At 47.0% G+C, this 20,474-nt stretch overlaps 1 protein-coding gene across 2 annotated transcripts in view; it reads right to left on the minus strand.

Moving 5' to 3' along the window:
- Positions 1-645: 645 nt before the first annotated feature.
- MFHAS1 (multifunctional ROCO family signaling regulator 1) overlaps positions 646-20,474 on the minus strand; it is a 121,602-nt gene continuing 101,773 nt past the window's right edge. The window contains exons 3-4 of one of the 2 annotated variants that reach the window (XM_089327286.1): positions 5,693-5,927; positions 5,079-5,229 (exon numbers count right to left, since the gene is read on the minus strand). In XM_089327286.1, coding sequence (XP_089183412.1) covers positions 5,867-5,927 — 61 coding nt within the window. In that variant the 3' untranslated portion in view covers positions 5,079-5,229; positions 5,693-5,866. Of the gene's footprint in view, positions 2,149-5,078; positions 5,230-5,692; positions 5,928-20,474 lie in introns of those variants that run through there. The other variant, XM_051832512.3, reaches the window with a different exon arrangement.

Below are 20,474 nucleotides of genomic sequence, written 5' to 3' on the forward strand. Positions count from 1 at the left end.
GTAGCTTATCCAACAAAAAAATGCAACTGATAGTGAGAGTCTTAGGCTTAAATCCAAATGCTGAAGTTCAGAGCCAACAGTGCTTTACAGAATGACATGACTGATTTGCTCAAGTACACAGAAAAATCAATCTCGCAGCTGAGCAACTTGGACCGTTTTCCCTAAAGAGGGACAAAACACAGTTCTTTCTTGTGATGCTTTTCCACATCGTATTTCCCTGGTGGCATCGTTGTCCAACACCCACTCTCCCCACGCCCTCCCCCCACATCTAGAGCAACTGACTACATGAAACTCGAATTCTTGGGAAGAACAGTTCAGAGGACCACATGAGTTCTTCCAGTGCAGGAAACCTCTGCTGTCAGCGTTCATGCGTCCACACCAGCATGCTCTTCGGGGCTCCACCAGCCACATAACCCCAGCCACGACACAGTGTGGTGGTCGCATCAACAGCGGATGGGGAGCACAGAAGTGTGTAGGAGCACGTGACCACCAACAGCATTCAGCAGAAGTCAATTTCCATTTCTTCTTTGTCAGACCCTTTTTGCACAAAAACTACAAAGAACGCACCCTAGGGGGATGACCCAAACCTTTCTCTTTTTTTTTTTTTTTTGCATTTATTTCAAAGTTTAATTTTTTTAAAATTGCTTTCTATTTAATTCAGATTGTATAACTTTAGAAGCGACAGTGAAGAGTCTGGCTGAGGTCCCCACATCCCATGTTGGGGTGCCTGGGTTTGAGTCCCGGCCCACCCAGATTCTAGCTTCCCGCTAACGCAGACTCTAGGAGGCAACAGAGACGGCTCCTGTGATTAGATCCTTGCCACCCCTGCGGGAGACCTGGGTTAAATTCCCAGCTCCTGGCTTTGGCCTGGCCCAGCCCCAGCCATTCTGGGTATTTGGGAATTGAACCAACAGATGGGAGCTCTCTGCCCATTTGTCTCCCAAATAAATAACTAAAATTTTTGTTTTCAATATTTATTTTTATTTATTTGAAAGGCAGAGTTACAGAAAGAGAGAGAGAGAGAGATCTTTTTTCCACTGGATTATTCCCCAAATGGCCGCAACAGTTAGGACTATGCCAGACCAAAACCAGGAGCTCGGAACTTCTTCTGGGTCTCCCACGTGAGTGGCATGGGCCCAAGCACTTGGGCCATCATCTGCTGCTTACCCAAGCGCATTAGCAGGAAGCTGGATTGGAGATGGAGCAATCCAGTCTCAAACTGGCACCCATATGGGATGCTGGCCTCATAACTAAACATTTTAAAAATTGCATAACTATGCATTAAGAAGTATGGAATATTCAATTGTGAAGAGCAGTCAATTTATTTTACCACTCTGTACCTCATTTTCCTTCTCTGTAAAAGGAGAAAATAAGCCTCTGGAAGCCATTAGCACTCTCTTACCTTATGATCTTAAGAGGTCCTGACCCAGGAGTGGTGGTGCCATTTCGGACTCATCTCAATAGCACAAGAGGTCTGCCTTCCTTCGCCAGTGCTTGACATGGAGTCATCAACAGAGATTTCCAAACAAATTTGTCTTTCTCTTGACTTGAGACTTTCAATTTCATCAGCTATAAATCAATACTGTTGACAGTTTACACTGACCAGTGTTTGAGGAGTTGTCAGGAAAATATTCACTTTATTGATTTTTTTCCCCTTATACATCATGACTTGAAATGTAAGTAGCTCAGATTATAAATATTAGTGATCAGTCACTCTGTCTTCCCTGTTCCATGGCCATGGAATCAATGGCTTGACATCTGGTGCTTACAGGAGCCGGAAGTAACAAGATTATGAAAGACAACGGAGAAAGGCTTAGATTGGTATCTACATCCAGAAACCATCAAAACAGTCGCATGATTAGCGAGACCTCTCCAACAGGTGGAGTGAGACACCAGATCAACACAGCAAGGAGCCAGCGAAAGTGTACACACCGGACTGCACCTGCCTCTCCCCTGCCCAGTTCCCTACACCCGAAACCAGACCAGAAGCGGGGATCGCACCCTTCCCTGGGGACAAAAACAGAGAAACCCAGCCCCTCCTTGCCATATTGCGCTAAAGCCCCCCAAACGTGAACCTCACAAGATACACGACGTGCAGTCAACTCATGAATGGCCAGGCAAGACTTGATGGACATCTGAGGGGAGGATCTAAAATAGGAGCAAAGTAAAAGACATTACAACCAACAAGCAGAAACCAGAAAGTCAGAATAAACAGGGAGTGGAAGACGATTCCATAGAAGCCATGACGGTGAGTATGCTCTGACGAACACATGGCATCTATGAAATAAGAACAGGGTAAGCTTTTCAGAGTAAAGGACATGAAAAACTTGGCCATTAAACAGTGATAGTCATTTTTTTAAAGTCAATAAAAGTACTAAAAATAAGGTTGGAAGGAATTCCTGAGATAACTTTTTCTTTAAAATTTTTTTCATTAACAATAACTATATATTTATGGGGAACAGGGTGACTTTTCAATATATGTATGCAGTGTGTATTGATCAAATTGGTACAATCAACATTTCTGCTTTTTTGACATTACTTTATGATTGGCGCCTTGGGTCTCCTTCATTTTTTATTTTCTCATAAAATACATCATAGGCTACTGTGAATGATAATCACCCATTATCCAGCCTCTCTCTGTCCCCTCTACACTCCCTAGCTTGTAGTAATCGTTATTCTGGGTTCAGATAGAGTTTTTTGGCTTACACATGTGAGAGAACAGGATAATTTGTCTTTCTGTGTCTGGCTTATTTTATTCCACATAATATCATCTGCTTCCATGCATTTTGTTGCAAATGACAGAATTCCATTTTCTGGCTCAACAGTATCCCACTGTGAAGTCCCCTAGCCAGCATACATCCAGAAGACAAGAAATCATTTCACCACAGCAATTCCTGCACTACTATATCTATTGTAGCACTGTTCACAAGAGCCCACATATGGAATCAACCTCTGATAGTTTCCAAAAGTGACAATAGACAGGGGAACGTAAGTTAATCAGAAGATCATCACAGGAAGTACAACAGAAAACCAGGCAGACTTCTGCCAGGAAAGAAGAGGCAAAAGGCGAGAAGAAAAATGTCAAAGACAGGTAGAAATTCCCCACAACTAAGCACATAGTTCTCTGTATTCTGAGAAAAGTGAGTCTGGCACATCCCTGCAAACCTGCCGTGCCAATCTCACAGGTCCTGGCAAGATGAAATAACACACAACTTATCCAAATGGTACTAATTACTCCTTAAAATTCTATTTTACTAACTCCCTCTGAAATCATAAGCTCCCCTGTGGTAGGGTCTAATTGTGATTAATCTTTGGGCCTTGAATTTCCCAGGTCAGAGTGGATAGTAACCAATACTTTTTGAATGAATAAGTAAGATTTATAGAAAGACTTTCTAACTGTTGAAACATGTGCCACTCAGCCAGTGCTGCGGATCACTAGGCTAATCCTCCACCTTGCGGTGCCAGCACGCCGGGTTCTAGTCCCAGTCGGGGTGCCGGATTCTGTCCCGGTTGCCCCTCTTCCAGGCCAGCTCTCTGCTGTGGCCAGGGAGTGCAGTGAAGGATGGCCCAAGTGCTTGGGCCCTGCACCCCATGGGAGACCAGGAGAAGCACCTGGCTCCTGCCATCGGATCAGCGCAGTGCGCCGGCCACAGCGCACCGGTCACGGCGGCCATTGGAGGGTGAACCAACGGCAAAAGAAGACCTTTCTCTCTGTCTCTCTCTCTCACTGTCCACTCTGCCTGTCAAAAAAAAAAAAAAAAAAAAAAAAAAAAAGAAAGAAAGAAAAAAAGAAAAAAGAAACATGTGCCACTCTATAATCATAAGAATTTGGAAATTAATCCATATAATACTACACAAGAGAAGATAGTTTTAAAATTTATTTATTTATTTATTTGAAAGGCAGAGCTGCAAGAGAAAAGGAGAGAGAGAGAGAGAGAGAGAGAGAGAGAGAGAGAATCTTTCATCCACTGGTTCTCTCCCTCAAATGACTGCCCAGCCAGGGTTGGTACAGGCTGAAGCCAGGAGCCAGGAACTCCATTGTGGTCTCCCACATGGATGGCAAGGGCCCAAGAACCAGGGCCACCTTCTGCTGCCTTCTCAGGCACATTAGCAGGGAGCTGAGTTGGAAGTAGAGTAGCCAGGACTCGAACCAACCCTCAGATACGGAATGCCAGCCTCACAAGCGGTGGCTTAACCTGGTGTTGCGATGCCAGCACCCTCCCAATTTAATTAGCAAAAAAGAGAAGTTAGCTGAAAGGCGGTGGCTTCCAAAGCCGGCAGGTGAGATACCCCGGGGCATTTGTGCGGGCCGCTGACTCCCCCGTGGTACTAATGGGCCTGGTGCTCCCTTCTGTCTAAGCAGGGCTGCTCTGGAGCTGAGGAGGCAGCTGGGTCCTGGCAGCGCCCCTGCCCTTTTAGACTCCGCTCAGTGTCACCCAGTCAGAATGACATACACGGCTAAGCCATGTGCCCCATTTGAAGAGGCTTCTGGGCCTGATCTTCAGCCCAACTCACCACCCACGTGGCTACATCCTCTGCTCAGCGGAGAGCAGAGGCTGTGACCTGTGACTGGTGGCCTGGGACACTGCCTCTGTCTGCTGTCCATGGCCCCCCCATGTCCAGTGCTTCCCTGAATGGCTCTCTTGAGACTTTACTGCCAATCCACAGAGTCCAGGATGACCAATTCTGAAAAATATGGGGGAGGAGATGAGAAGAAAATGCAGTAAAATGTTCAATGAAACCAAAAGGAATTCAGTAGTTGAAGAAACACCACAGTCCTCAAAATGCATGAGCAAAAAGGAATGTGAAGATGAATCAAAATCCTGACAAACTAAAGCCAAACTTTAAAATGCATTTCAGTTTTCCACAGGGGCCTTCAAGGAATTCATTTTTAATTTATCCTTTCTTTTTGTTGTACCAAAATTTATACATTGATAGCTCTATTGACTTCCTATGTCAATACTGTGCCAATACTATGATAAGCATATTACACACACATTTTTCTGATTTTTGATTTATTTATTTGAGAGGTAGACTTCCAGACAGAGAGAGGAGAGACAGAGAGAGAGGTCTTCCACCTGCTTGTTCACTCCCCATTTGGCTGCAACAGCTGAAGCTGGGCCCATCCGCAGTCAGGAGCCAGGAGCTTCTTCCAGGTCTCCCATGCAGCTGCAGGGGCCCAAGGACTTGGGCCTTCCTCCACTGCTTTCTCAGGCCATTAGGAAAGAGCTGGATTGGAAGAGAAGCAACCAGGACATAAACCAGAGTCCACATTGGATGCCGGTGTAACAGGCAGAGACTTAACCTACTACGCCACAGTGCCAGCCCCTACATATGCATTTTGTGCTCATCTGGTGTTGGTTTCTAGATAAAACCCTACAAGTAAAATTACTAAATCAAGGAGTAGGAATATTCAAGGCTTCCATGATGTGCTCCCAAACCATTTTTTAGAAAAGCTCTCTGAATCACTTTCAACTTTCCATTTCCTGAAACTCTACATCAATAAAACCCACCAATTCTTCCCCCTGCAAATCCATTCTTTCCATTCCTGCCATCCTAGGCTGAACCCTGTTCTCCCTCCTGGGGCTGATGGTTCCCCTCAGCTCATACTATCTCTTCCTCCTCTTTTTACAAGGGGACATTTGTTCATTTCAAGGAACAGGACTTTCCAGAACTGGCTAACGTTGCTTACCGACATTCTCTGTGTCTTGTCAAAAGTGACCATGCCTTGACCACCATTTTGAGAGGAGGCTGTATTATCCTGATTGCTGGGAATCCTGCTCCATTGGACTCTTCCAAATGTGTCCCCAGGCCTCTACTGCCACCACACAGAGCCCCAGGAGCAGGGACTGGGTCTGTGCCTTACTCATCTGCGTAGCCACACCGCGTAGTCAAGCAGCTGGTACCTTGCTGTGCTCCAAAGAAACCTGTTGTATGAATGGATCAGTATGAAACAGGGAATGTGAAAGGACAAAGGTGGGAAGAGTGGTTGCTATAGGAACATCATATAGGGATAAGGCTCAACAGACCAGAGATCAAACTGGAACCTCCAAATCATTTACGTCTGACAAGGTACCTGGTTTATTGTGGCATAGTAGAGCCCGCATCTCATGCCTGACTTATGAGGTGGAGGATGGGATTACATCTTCCCTTTTTGGAAGCATGGTATACGCACATGGACCCTGTAAGCTTCTTAGAAAACAGGCACAAAAGAGCCAGTGCCATGGCATAGTGGGCTAAGCCTCCACCTGCAGTGCCAGGATCCTACGTAGGTACCAGTTAGTGCCTTGGCTACTCCTCTTCTGATCCAGCTTCTTTCTAAAGTGCCTGGAAAAACAGTGGAAGAAAGCCCACATGCTTGGCCCTCTGCTGCCCATGTGGGAGACTAGCCCAGCCCTGGCTGTTGCAGCCACATGGGGAGTTGGACCTGCAGATGGAAGATCCCTTCCTCTCTCTCTCTCTCTCTCTCTCTAACTCTGCCCTTCAATTAAATAAGCAAATCTCAAAAAAAGAAAGAAAGAAAGAAGGAAAGAAAGAAAGAGAGATATAGACACAGGACAGTGTTAGGACACTGATACTCTGACTGCCCCTTATGTGCCAAGCCTGGAGAGGTTCCCCGCTCCACCGTGTGGTTGGGGTGAGAATCTCAGGGAAGGAGAAAAACTCAGCTACTTTGGTACTTGAGTGCCCTTTGGCCCAATGCCTGGGAATTTAGTTTAAAGCCCTTAGTACAGGGGATTATAAGCAAAAAGAGTCCAATTACCCGCTGCAAGCCTAATAAGTAGCTGCAAGTGCTAGTGGGTAAAGAATACTCTCAGTGTCAGTGAGGCAAGCCTGCAGCATGGAGCAAGACAGCCACCAAGAACAGAGCAAGTTCCAACTCCAGCCACCAGGTGTCGGAGCACAGAGCAACATTCAGCTGCACTGAGCAAGCCTTCCATCAGTGATCTCCCCAGAGGAGAGTCTGGTGACCCCAGAGATTTGTCTGGAGGAGGGCACAGTCAGCATAGAGGCTGTAACCCACGACTGTAATTCAAATTTTTTTAAAAAACTGGAGTTAAGTTAAATGAAAAATAAAGATAGGGATGAGAATTTGGCACAGCATTTAAGATGCCACTTGGGACACCGGCATCCCATGTCTGAGGGCATAGGTTCCTGTCTTGGCTCCACTCACCATTCCAGCTTCCTGCTAATGTGCACCCTGGGAGGCTCAGGTGATGGCTCAGGTGGTTGGGTCACAGCCACCTATATGGGAGACCCAGACAGAGTTCCTGGCTTCTGGCTTCAGCCTAGTCCAGCCCTGGCTTGGGGGAGCAAACCAGTGAACATAAGCTTGTGCTCTTTCTCTCGCTCTCAAATTAAAACAAATAAATACTTTAAAAAAGGAATATTCAAAATTCATCATTCTTTGGCTTTTTAACTGCATTTTATTATTTCCAGTGCTCTTGAGGTTGTGTACGTAGTGTGCATGATGTAATGGCGTGCTGTTGCATGCTTCTTCCCAACTCCACGCTCAGTGACATCAAGTGGATGACGTGAAATTGGCATGGGAGGAATATTTACACCACGGTAATTGGCAAATGCCGCAATCAGCTTTCGGAGGGCTGCAGTTACATGTTAACACACCACTGGGAGGAGAACTTGGAAGAACAACCATAAATTATGCTGGGAGGCAGAAGGGAAAGTTGGTTTTGTAATTTGCCTCTGAAAGCCATTCAGACACAGCACAATGCAAGAAATCACTCAAATCTGGGCTCTGTGGTCAGACTTTCGGTGTGAATCTGTCCTGCCACTTCTTAGCTGTGTAACTTGGAGAGTTAACCTTCAGTGCCTGTCTCATCATCTGGGAAAAGGGCACACCAGAGCCTGCTTCATAAGATGATTCTAACGATTAGGTGAATTAACATGCTAAAGTCACCTTAAACAGCTGTATGTGTTAGCTATCACTGTTACCCAAAAGCAATGAAATGATTAATACAGAAAGTATGAAGATGCTAATAATAAAGACGCATTTGCACCCTAAGACCATTTATCCATCTTTGTCTTATTTATATTGAATTATTTCACATTACATTATTTACATTGAATGATTAAATGATTATTAGTAAATAATACAGTATTAATAAATAATACATAACTAAAGTTATTTTCTGGAAGGAAGCTAAACACAACATTAGATTTTGATCCAGAATAATACATTTTTATTATCATGCATTCCCTTTTCAGTATTTGGGAAGTAAATTAAAAATGCCAAGATTTACTGGTAAAGGTGTGTATTCTGTTTCCTTCAATATTTTGCAAATATTGGGATATCATATGGGATGCCGGTGCCGCAGGAGGAGGACTAACCAAGTGAGCCACAGTGCCACCTTCCAAAGTCTATCTTTTAAAGATTTGCTTTTTATTTATAAGACAAAGTCTCTCTCTCTCTCTCTCTCTCTCTCTCTCTCACACACACACACACACACAGAGAGAGAGAGAGAGAGAGAGAGAGAGAATCTTTACCCACTGGTTCACTCTCAGATGGTCACAATGACCAGGGCTGGGCAAGGCCAAAGCCAGGAGCCCAGAACTCCACCTGCATCTCTCATGTGGGTGGCAGGGGCCCAAGTACTTGGCCATCATCTACTGCCTTTCCAGGCACATTCCCGGAAGCTGGATCAGAAGTGGGACAGCCGGGATTTAAACTGGTGCTGTCATGTGGAATACCCGTGTCCACAGTAGAGGCTTACCCCCACTGCACCAGGAGGCCAGTCCCATAAGCTAAACTTTTTTTTTTTTTTTTTGACAGGCAGAGTGGACAGTGAGAGAGAGACAGAGAGAAAGGTCTTCCTTTGCCGTTGGTTCACCCTCCAATGGCTGCCACGGCCAGCGCGCTGCACTGATCCGAGGGCAGGAGCCAGGCGCCCCTCCTGGTCTCCCATGGGGTGCAGGGCCCAAGTACTTGGGCCATCCTCCACTGCACTCCCTGGCCATAGCAGAAAGCTGTCCTGGAAGAGGGGCAACCAGGACAGAATCTGGCGCCCCGGCTGGGACTAGAACCCGGTGTGCCGGCGCCGCTAGGCGGAGGATTAGCCTAATGAGCCGCGGCGCCGGCCTCCATAAGCTAAACTTTAAAGCCTGAACTGCAGCACTTACTACTCTCACCAGTCATTAGGCCTTTTTGATTCATGTATTTCAGTTGCCTGCTCATCACACTATTTATCGGCCCTCTGTTATTTCTGCTTAACACAGTGAGGTGTGCTGTTTCAAAACTTATTCTAAGAAACTATAACTGGTGGCCAGTGTTGCGGCACAGAGGGTTAAGCCACCACCTGAGACACCAGCATCCCATATGGGCATCGGTTTGAGTCCCAGTTGCTACACTTCTGATCCAGCTCCCTGCCAATGAGTCTGAGAAGGCAGTGGATGATGGTCCAAGTGCTGGGCCCCTGCCGCTCACGTGGGAGACCTGAATGGAGTTTCTGTCTCCTGGCCTTGGCCTGGTCCAGCCCCTGTCATGCGACCATTTGAGGAGTGAACCAGTGGATGGAAAACTCTGTCTTCCTCTCTCTGTAATTCTGCCTTTCAAATAAAATAAAAAAATCTTTTTTATAAAAAAAAAACTACTATGAAAGGGAGAAGAGTTTTTTTCCAAGGTACCCTAGATTAAGAAGACATATTTCTACATTTGCATAAGTAATACTTTTGTTTTTAAAAAAATCGGAACAACACAGACTCACTTCTCCACATTCGTCACCATGGAACTCTGAGGGCACCAGAAAGTGGCCAGAGTACTTCTGCACCAAGGAGTATGCACACGACACTTCTAGAATTCCTTCTGTCATGCTGCATAGCCGGCGCCTTGGGGACAAGCATGTGACACGCCAAGTCACTTGAGACTTCAGCTGTCCTACCGTCACAGTCCCATTCAGATCTATTTTGGCATCGCCACAGCTGCTGGTGCAGCCCAAGGGGTGTATCCACACACGAGCCGAACAGTGACAGCAACAGGACAACCAGCCCTGGAAACCACCTTGCGACAGGCAGGCCAGCACCAGAGACCCTGGTGGCGCCCTCTAGATTTTAAATAAGTGGGTGTTATCAAGAGCAATGTATGCTTACAATTGATTATGTGCAAATCATAAAAGCATAGAGGAGATTAGTTTTAAGTGAGATGTTTTAATAAATATGTAATCCCACCATGCAGATATAAACACTATTAATGCTTTTGCTAAATTTTCTTCAGACATATATATGTATATGTCTGTGTAGAGAAAGAGAGAGAGAGAGAGAGAAATGCTTTCTTTTTCCTCATTACTGCTATTATTTACTTTGGAATAATTTCAAAGTTATGCAAACGTTGCAAAAATGGAATAAAAAATTCCAATACCCTCTCCACCCAGATTCCCCAAATATTAATGCTGGATACCATCTGCTCTATATTTCTTTCTCTCTCTCTTACAGCATCTGATGGTAAATTGCAAACCTCATGCCTTCTTGCTCTCCATTCATTTACTCACTTGCTGGCAGCGGCATCGATAGTCATGGGTCCTCATTTTCGTCTATGAATTATTACCTGTTGCTGTCTTGTGCTCATAGAGTCCTGGAGTTGGACAGTGAGAACTCCTCAATCTGGCTCCTGGTCGACACGGACCCATTGTTCTCGGAGCATTGCCTTCCTTATCCCACACCAAAATGCTCCAGCCTTGGAGTTAGCCCATTCTCCAAGGAGCTCCAGCCTCAGGCGGTGGAGGGTGGGATGGAAAAGCAGACCCTTGGCTGAGTGTACCCATTGCTACTGGGATGTCCTTGGTTCTAGACACTCTCATCAAACAGAGCCAGGGCCACGGGGCTGTGTCTTGAGACTCATTTCAATTTCTGTATCTGTGTATAGAAAGCCATGTGGTTTTGCTGGTTCCTCCAGTTCTAACCCAATGCCGGTCTAGGCTTCTCCCTTTCATTATTTGCAATCCCATTATCTGATAATAAAATAAAACCCTAGATACCATTATTTGCTCAATACATATAACAATTTCAGAATTGCTAATGTATATCACTATGAAAAACAAAACTACTGACTACAATAATTGCTTACAGTTTTCATCTTTAGACTGAGGATGTGAAGTGAAATTCCTATGCCCAAAAATACTTGGTTAGCTCCTCTGAGCTTTCTTTCTGATAGTTGTTGTCATTTTAAACACCATTAAAATTATTTGCTTCTGTTCATTGGCCAGTGCCACGGCTCACTAGGCTAATCCTCTGCCTGCGGCGCCGGCACACCGGGTTCTAGTCCTGGTTGGGGTGCCAGATTCTGTCCCGGTTACCCCTCTTCCAGTCCAGCTCTCTGCTGTGGCCCGGGAGTGCAGTGGAGGATGGCCCAAGTCCTTGGGCCCTGCACCTGCATGGGAGACCAGGAGGAAGCACCTGGCTCCTGGCTTCGGATCGGCGCAGCGCCGGCCTTAAAAAGAATTATTTCCTTCCGTTCATATTCAATTTTTGCCATCTGCTCATTGACTACAGTTATTAATACATTTATTTATTCATTGATTCTTTCAGTATGTGACACATAAATGATTCCAAAAATCAAAATGGCACAGAGAGCTTACTCATTCTCTCTCTACTCTACCCTGTTCCCATGCTCCAACTCTGAAGGCAACCACTCTCATGTATTTGTGGTCTCTCCTTCCTTTGGTTCTTTTTGCACAGATTTGCAGGTTTGTGAGTTTGTTTTTATTTCCCTCTCCTTCATACACAAGAGCTGTTATACAACAGATACTGTTTCTTTTTTATCACATAGCAATATAGCCCAGAAATCACTCCCCATTGGTTCATAGAGAACCTAACTCTTTTTTAATTTAAAAAAACAAATTTTTTTTTGACAGGCAGAGTGGACAGTGAGAGAGAGAGAGAGAGAGAGACAGACAGAGAGAAAGGTCTTCCTTTTTGCCGTTGGTTCACCCTCCAATGGCCGGCACGGCCGGCGCACTACGGCCGGTGCATCACGCTGATCCGAAGCCAGGAGCCAGGTGCTTCTCCTGGTCTCCCATGGGGTGCAGGGCCCAAGCACTTGGGCCATCCTTCACTGCACTCCCTGGCCACAGCAGAGAGCTGGCCTGGAAGAGGGGCAACCGGGACAGAATCCGGCGCCCCAACCGGGACTAGAACCCGGTGTGCCGGCGCCGCAAGGCGGAGGATTAGCCTAGTGAGCCGCGGCGCTGGCCTAACTCTTTTTTTAAAAAAAAGGATTTATCTACTTGAGAGGCAGAGTTACAGAGAGAGAGGAGAGACAGAGAGGTGTCTTCCATCCGCTGGTTCACTCTTCAAATGGCCACAACAGCCGAAGCTGCGCCAATCCAAAGCCAGGAGCCAGGAGCCAGGAGCTTCTTCTGGGTTTCCCATAGGGGTGCAGAAGCCCAAGCACTTGGGCCATCTTCCATTGTGTTCCCAGGCCGCAAGCAGAGAGCTGGGTTGGAAGTGCAGCAGTCGGGATTTCAACCAGTGCCCATATGGGATGCCAGTGCCATAGGCAGAGGCTTAGCCTGCTATGCCATAGAGCTGGCCCCAAGATCCTGTATCTCTTCATAACATCATAATACTTTTGGTGTGGATACACCATAGTTCATTCAGCGTCTCCCTATATACACACACTCCAATTTTCTGAAATGACAAACACTGCTGCAATGAACACTCTGGGCATATGAATTGTCATTTTGCATAAGGTATATCTTCAGGCTAAGTGATTAGCAGTGGAACCTCGAGGTCAGCAGGTGGTAGTAAACAGAGCCTGCCTGAATCCTTGCTACAGGTGCTATGCCACTGCCAACAATGGATGCGGGTGCGTGGTTCCCGCGAATTCTCTGAGGGGCTGTGGTGTCACACTGTCAAACTTCCACAGTCGGATAAAGGAGAAGTGGCGTCTCAGTGAGGCTGGAATTTGCATTACCATCATTACAAGTGGAGTTAAACACCTTTTCCCATGTTTAGGCTATTTTTCTCCTCTGTTTGGGCGAAGTATCTGTGAGTGCTTTTTGCCTTCTTTTCTGTCTTACTTTTGGCCTGCATTCCTCTAAGGAGTTATTTTTATTTTAGGGACATTAGCCTCTTAATTGTGACAAATATTCACAGTATTTCCTCTCAGTTTGGCTATTTTATTTTTTTTGCAAAGTATCTTTATGTTTGGTGAAATGCATCAATACTTTTTAAAACATTTTATTTATGTATTCCTTCTAAGTGCAGAGACAAATGGATTTATCAATGCATTAAAAATGCCAACTATCTAAAACGTTTGTTGAAGGAATGAAGCAAATGAACTCCTACACAGTGCCAAGTATCTAACAAATCCTCAGTCAGTGCCTGTGACAGACAGCACTGGAGTTGAGGTATGTGGACCGCTAGTCAATGAGAGCCACTGAGTGGCTGAGAAAAATCCCTTTCCTAACTCCAGAAATAAAAGCATAGCCAGCCCTGGACAGAAACATTTCTCTAGAATCCATCTAAAGGACATTTTTTTCTAATGGAAAATGGAATATAGTTTCATGGCAAAGCACTTAGAAAATACAGATAAGTATAAAAAAGAAAATAAAAAGTTCTCTCTTACGCCACCTTCGGAGTTTTCTTTTCCATGCACCCTTTTTACACATCCCCTCGATGATGATGTCAAAAATAGAAAACCTTCTAGTAAAAGGAGCACAAGCCCACACAAAAAGATCAGAAAATGCACAAAAGCGTCATGTAGGGGGGAATGACAACAATGACTTCATCACTCGGGGATGTAAATACTGGCGGGCTATCCCGGCAGGCTCTGTGTCTTTGCATGCATTCTAGAACAATATATACCAGCAGCCTCATAGCTCACGGTGCTCCTCACTCTCCCCACCAGCTCCAGCCACTTCACATGTGATCTCTTCCTGTGCTGTGTGATTCCTTAAGCACATTCAGCATCATCCCACAAGTCAACCTTCCAGGAGCAGACATCCTGCCTACTGGCTAAGCTCCCGGTTAAGGGGCCGGCGCTCTGGCGTAGCGGGTAAAGCCGCCTCCTGCAGTGCCGGCATCCCATATGGGTGCTGGTTTGAGTCTCGACTGCTCCACTTCTGATCCAGCTCTCTGCTATGGCCTGGGAAAGCAGTAGAAGAAGGCCCAGGTCCTTGGGTTCCTGCACCCACGTGGGAGACCTGGAAGAAGCTCCTGGCTCCTGGCTTTGTATTAGCACAGCTCCAGCTGTTGTGGCCATTTGGGGACTGAACCAGCGGAAGGAGGATCTCTCTTTCTCTTTCTCTGCCTCTCCTCTCTATGTGTAACTCTTTCAAATAAATAAATAAATCTTTAAAAAAAAAAAAAAAAAAAAAAAAAAAGCTCCCGGTTAAGAAGCCCACACCCCTTATCTGAATGCTTGGTCAAGTCCTGGCTCCTGCTCCCGAGGCCAGCCTTCTGCTAATGTGGATTCTAGGAGGCCGTGTGATGACAGCTGAAGCACCCGGGTCGCTGTCCTCTTCCAGGCTCCCAGCTTCAGTCCAGCCCATCCCTGCCCTTGTGGGTATTTGGGAAGTGAACCAGCAGATGAGGTTCACTTAAACTTAGAGGAGGAATCTCTGGAACCTTCTTGGAGTTCCTAAGAAAAAGTGTCCAATCATCCAGGACCCCTTGCAGGACACAGCGGTGTTGGTAGCAAGCTGCTCTTCTTCTACCTGACTGTGCCTAGGGTTTCAGAGGTTGACAGTCACCAATAAATGCCCATCTGGGCTTCTTCCTGATGGCCTCCAAACAATTGTTTGGAAACAGGTAAGGCGTTGCTCCCAGCCCACCCCACCTTGGAATTTCCCAGGAGCTGTGTCTGTATGGGCTGTGACGTTTGTAACTACACCGCTGAAGCGAGACTTACGGCTTTGAATTTCTCATCAGTGTATCTGTAGGGAGAGGGGGAGGGAGAGGCGGGGGATAAGCCAGGACACAAACTTAATGAGGAGGGGTCAACATCACAGGGACAAACATCAGTTGTGGGTTTTTAAGTTATTTTTGTAATTTCAGGATAAAATCTCTTTGAGGAGAGAAAGAGAGAGAGAAAAGAGAAAAGAGAGGAGAGAGAGAGAGAGAGAGAGAGATCTCCCATCTGCTGATTCACTCTCTCAAATGCCCACAATAGTCAGGGCTGAGGGGTTGGTGCTGTGGTATAGTGGATTAAGCTGCCGTATGCATCACCAGCATGCCATCTGGTCACTGGTTCCAGTCTCGGCTGCTCCACTTACTATCCAGCTCCCTGCCATGGCCTGGGAAAGCAGCAGAGGATGGCCCAAGTCCTTGGGCCCCTGCACCCACATGGGAGACCCGGAAGAAGCTTGTGGCTCCTGGCTTCAGCCTGGCCCAGCCCTGGCCATTGCAGCCATTTCAGGAGTGAACCAGAGATGGAAGATTGATTCCCTCAGTCATTCTCTCTCTCTCTCTCGCTCTCGCACTCTCGCTCTCTCCCCCTGTAACTCTTTCAAATAAATAAATAAATAAGTCTTTAAAGAAAAATAAGGCTTGGCTGGAGCCCAAGACAGGAGCCAGGAGCTCAGTCTCGGTCCCACATGAACACAGTTGGCTGAGGCACACCTCTGCCTCCCAGGGTCTGCATCAGCAGGAAGCTGCAGTCAGCAGCCAGGGCCAGGAGCTAAAGCTGGAAATCCCCATACCACCAGGCCAAGCGCTCACCTCTCAGGTAAACCTCATCGTGAGTATTTGGAAAGTAGAGCAAAGTGTAAAGGAGAAGGGGAAAAAATTGCCCTCCTTCCAAATCAAAAGTAATCTCTGCTTATATTGTCGAGCACCATTGTCTTCCTGTATTAGAAAATTATTAACTCGCAATGCAACAAGAATGTATATTATAAAACACTTTTAATAAAGTATTTATTTATTTGAAATTGAGAGGAGAGAGAGGGAGAGGGAGAGGGAGAGGGAGAGGGAGAGGGAGAGGGAGAGGGAGAGGGAGAGGGAGAGGGAGAGGGAGAGGGAGAGGGAGAGGGAGAGGGAGAGGGAGAGGGAGAGGGAGAGGGAGGGAGGAAGAGAGAGAGGCCTCAACAGCCAGGCCTGTGCCAGGCCAAGGCCAGGAGCCAGGAACTCCGTCCAGGTCTCATACCTGGGTGGTAGCAGGAACCCCAAATACTTGAGCTATTATCTGCTGCCTCCTAGGCACATTAGCAGGAAACTGGATTGGAAGCAGAGTGACTGGGACTTGAACCAGGCACTCTGATATGGGATGCAAGTGTTTCAAACAGTGGCTTAACCACTACACCACAAGGCCTGCTCCATAAAGCATTCTTTTTTTTTTTTTTTTAAGATTTATTTATTTATTTGAAAGACAGAGTTACAGAGAGGCAGAAAGAGACAGAGAGAGAGAGAAGCAGAGAGAGAAAGAGAGGGCGAGGGAGAGAAAGAGAGAGAGAGAGAGGTCCTTCATCTGAAGGTTCACTCCCTAAATGGCTTCAACAGCCAGAGCTGGGCTGATCCAAAGCCAGGAGTCTGGAGCTCCTTCCAGGTCTCTCACAAGGGTGCAGGGGCCCAAGGACTTGAGCCATCTTCTACTGCTTTCCCAGGCCATTGACAGGGAGTTGGATTGGAAGTGGAGCAGCTGGAACTCAAACCAGCTCTCATATGAGATGCCAGCAGTGCAGGTGGCAGCTTTACCCGCTATGCCTCTGTGCCGGCCCCAAAACATTCTTTTAGAAGTGTCATTTTAGTGATATTTTCTATCATATACTTTACTGAATAATTGCCCATTGTTGCTTTAAATTTTTTCTGGAAACATCATAATACATGAGGAGGTCTTCAAAAATTTTGGGGAAATGTACATTATGAAAAAACTATGCATGGATTTATATTTTTGCATCAAAATAAAATCACCTTTTAAGTCTATTTTCCACAAAGTTTTTAAATCCTCCTTATATATCTTTGACCATCTATCTAAGATTTAGAGATAGATTTCTGAGTCAAGTGACTTGATGAAAGCAGTTGGGCACACTGGTTTTTAAAAATATTTTATTTTCGGGCCGGCGCCGCGGCTCACTAGGCTAATCCTCCGCCTAGTGGCGCTGGCACACCGGGTTCTAGTCCCGGTTGGGGTGCCGGATTCTGTGCCGGTTGCCCCTCTTCCAGGCCAGCTCTCTGCTGTGGCCAGGGAGTGCAGTGGAGGATGGCCCAAGTGCTTGGGCCCTGCACCCCATGGGAGATCAGGAAAAGCACCTGGCTCCTGGCTCCTGCCATCGGATCAGCGCGGTGTGCCGGCCGCAGCGCGCCGGCCGCGGCGGCCATTGGAGGGTGAACCAACGGCAGAGGAAGACCTTTCTCTCTGTCTCTCTCTCTCACTGTCCACTCTGCCTGTCAAAAAAAATTTTTTTTTATTTTCTTGAAAGTCAGAGTGACACACAGAGAAAGAGAGAGAGGCATAGAGAGACAAAGAGACTTTCCATCATTTGCTTTATTCCCCAAATGACCACAGCAGTAGGGGCTGGGCCAGGCTGAAGTCAGGAGACTGGCACTCCATCCAGATCTCTCCCGTGAGTGCAGGGGCCCAAGTATCCAGGCCATCTTCTACTGCTTTCCTAGGCACATTAGCTGGGAGCTGGATTAGAAGTGGAGCGGCCATGACTCAAACTGGTGCTCATATGGGATGCTGGTGTCACAAGTGGCAGCTTTACCCACTGTGCCATAACCCCAGGCCCTACCTCGATGACTATAGACAGATATTCCCAATTGCTTCTAGAGTGGTCCAGCTTCCGTTGTACCCTCAGCAGATGAGTACCAAGGAGGCAAATCTCAAAACAATAGTGTCTGGGAGTGCCAATAGCTCCAGGTGCACAAGATGCCAAAACCAAGGTGGGTTTGCTAACAGGATCCTTCTGACTTTCCTTATTTTACAATGCTTATCATGCAACCCAAGTCTGTTTGCAATTGCATCTGGTTAGCTTGACCTCAGAGATGCCTCATGTTATGGTCTTGCCAGTCCATGTTTCAAAAACAGAGCTTCTCAGATAGTGTTACAGAGACGCCCAGAGCTGTAAACTTGTCTGGTCAGCCCTGCTCTACTTTTTCCTTGAGTGGTGTAGAACGCCCGCCTCATTTTCACAAGTGATTGCCCCTGCACAGCCAGTGTCCCACTCATCCAACCTCTCCGGTTCAGAACATAAACATTTAGTTCTTTGCCTTTGAGCTCCAAAGTAATCCCCGATGAAATCCTTAAATGTCAGTGATCATACAAATTGATTCATTGATTATCCGTTAAGGCAGAAGTCCTGGAGCCATTCCTTTTAATGCCATGTTTGGACAAGGGGAAGCTGTCCCAGATTCAGCCAAATCCCATGGCTTCAGGCCACAGTGTGGCAAATGCAGTTAGTTACAAAGAGAACCAGGTCAGAACATGCGTGTGAGTCAGCACATTTAGAACAATGACCCCAGTGTTGCTGGGTCAGCTCCAGGGATTTGGTAGATGTGGGACACAGTCTAACGAACTGGCATAGATTCAGCTCAGTGCAAAGAAGCCCAAGCAATCATTGTATACACAGACACACGCTCTAAGTCCTTGGGAAGTTACATGCCAATGCCTGGGATCCTCTGGCTTCTTGGGCCCTCTCTCGGTCTTTAACCAGGTTTTCTGATCACACGTCCAGTGCTGTTCCTAGTGCTTTGCTAGTTGTGTCTGTAGCTGATGTCCCTGGGGTACTGGCAAGGTCCACAGGGCTTGACAGATCCATTGAAAGACAAACCTGACCAGCTGAGAAGCCATCCTTATCATTCTTTATGTTTCCACCACATAAAGGTAGTTCGTGGAATTTTCTGGTGCCTTCCGGAAGCTGAGTGCACTTCTCTGCATATTTGTCTCTCAGGAAGAAATGAAATTCACTTAAGAAGTCATCTTGGCTAAGATCAAGTGTAGCATAAGAAGTCATTTCCCTAGTCCCTTAGTTATAATCAGCCCCAACGCATGAAGGAATAACTCCACAGCGAGATTCCTTTCCGATGAGATGTAAACCAATCTGAGGGAAGTGTGTAACCAGGGAACTGTCATTTCCTGACCCCAAACCATTAAACCTCAGCAATGCCATCGCATTAGCTTGTTTCCATGTAATTGTATAAACATTGCCAGTCCAAAGCACTGGGAAATATTTCATTATGCTCTCTTCCTTGCTGTGCAAGAGTGACCACATGCCAAGGCTGAAAAATGACAAGCGTGTACACGAGCGAGTGAGAATTTGGGTTTGTACAAAGGAAGGAGCTGGACTAATGTCTTTAATTACACATCACTATTTCACTTTACTATAGCAGATAGGGTGATAAAGCCTCATGGCCATATTCTTGGATGTGGAAACTGGGAATAATGTATCGTCCTTACTCCCACCCTCCCTAGATCCGAATATTATGAGAATTTAATTTTAACCAATATGCATGGAATGGATCTTGCATGGAAGATTCTGGAATAGGCTCTAGGGAGAGGGGGACCCAGGCCCAGTTGTTCTTCTCTAGGGGTTTAAGTTTCTGAAGATGAAGTAGGCATAGGAACAACTTTAGCTCGGAGGCAGATGGTACAATCGCTGCGTTGACCACCGAGGCACTGAGTGGTATAGGGAAGAGGGGAGGGGGTTGCGCCTGGAAGATTCTAGACCACAACAAGGAGGAGGTAGCAAGTGAGCTGGACCAGGACAAGGGGTGGTCATTCAGCTTGTGAAGGGAATGGTATGAAGAAGAAATATTGTGAGCAGGCCTCAGGGTGAGGGTGAGTAACCCAGTGTGTAACCCAGCGTGAGGATGGAGGGTCTGCGACCACGGGAAAACCAGCCGCACCCAGAGGTCTTCCCGGTGCTGACTCTCCAGTGCCCCAAACAGCAAAACGGTTTCCAGGAGGCGCGTGCGGCCTTAGTCCACTCGGACTGCTATAAAGAACTCCTTAGGCTATGCAACCATCAAACGCTAGAAGTTTGTTTCTCACAGTTCTAGACTCTGGGAAGTCCAAGATTAAGGCGTCCGCAGATTCGTGTCTGATGAGCCGGTAGAAGGTGTCGTGGAGGCACCAGGGGCCAACGAGCTCTCCTGGGCGTCTGTTACCAGGGCACTAATGCCATTCACGAGGGTTCCCCGCTCGCGACCCTATCCCCTCCTAAACAGCCTGCCAAAGCCTTCCACCGGGCACAAGTGGGACTGCGAGGATTCAGCGGCTTCTGCCAGAGGCCTCAGCTGTACGCTGATGGGGCCGTGTGGCTTGCGGCTGCTTTCCGCCTGCTCCGTCCTGCTCTGACGGACCCCGAGAGGGTGCAGCCTGGCGCAGGCGCTGGGCCTTCCCACTCCGCCCGGACTCCGCTCCTGGGCGGCTTCTGTAGGAGCCCCGGGCGTCTCGGCTTGCTCGCTAGCATCACGGGGCTCCCAGCATCCTCCACCTGCCCTCAGGTGTCCATCTTAGGCAGTGGTTTTCCACACTGCCCCAAGCAACGCGAGTGTCCTCAGACTCAGAGCACCGACGTTTCCCC

This window comes from Oryctolagus cuniculus, chromosome 2 (assembly GCF_051225735.1).
Source record: "Oryctolagus cuniculus isolate XC-2025 breed Fujian yellow rabbit chromosome 2, ASM5122573v1, whole genome shotgun sequence".
In the NCBI taxonomy this organism is placed as follows: domain Eukaryota; kingdom Metazoa; phylum Chordata; class Mammalia; order Lagomorpha; family Leporidae; genus Oryctolagus; species Oryctolagus cuniculus.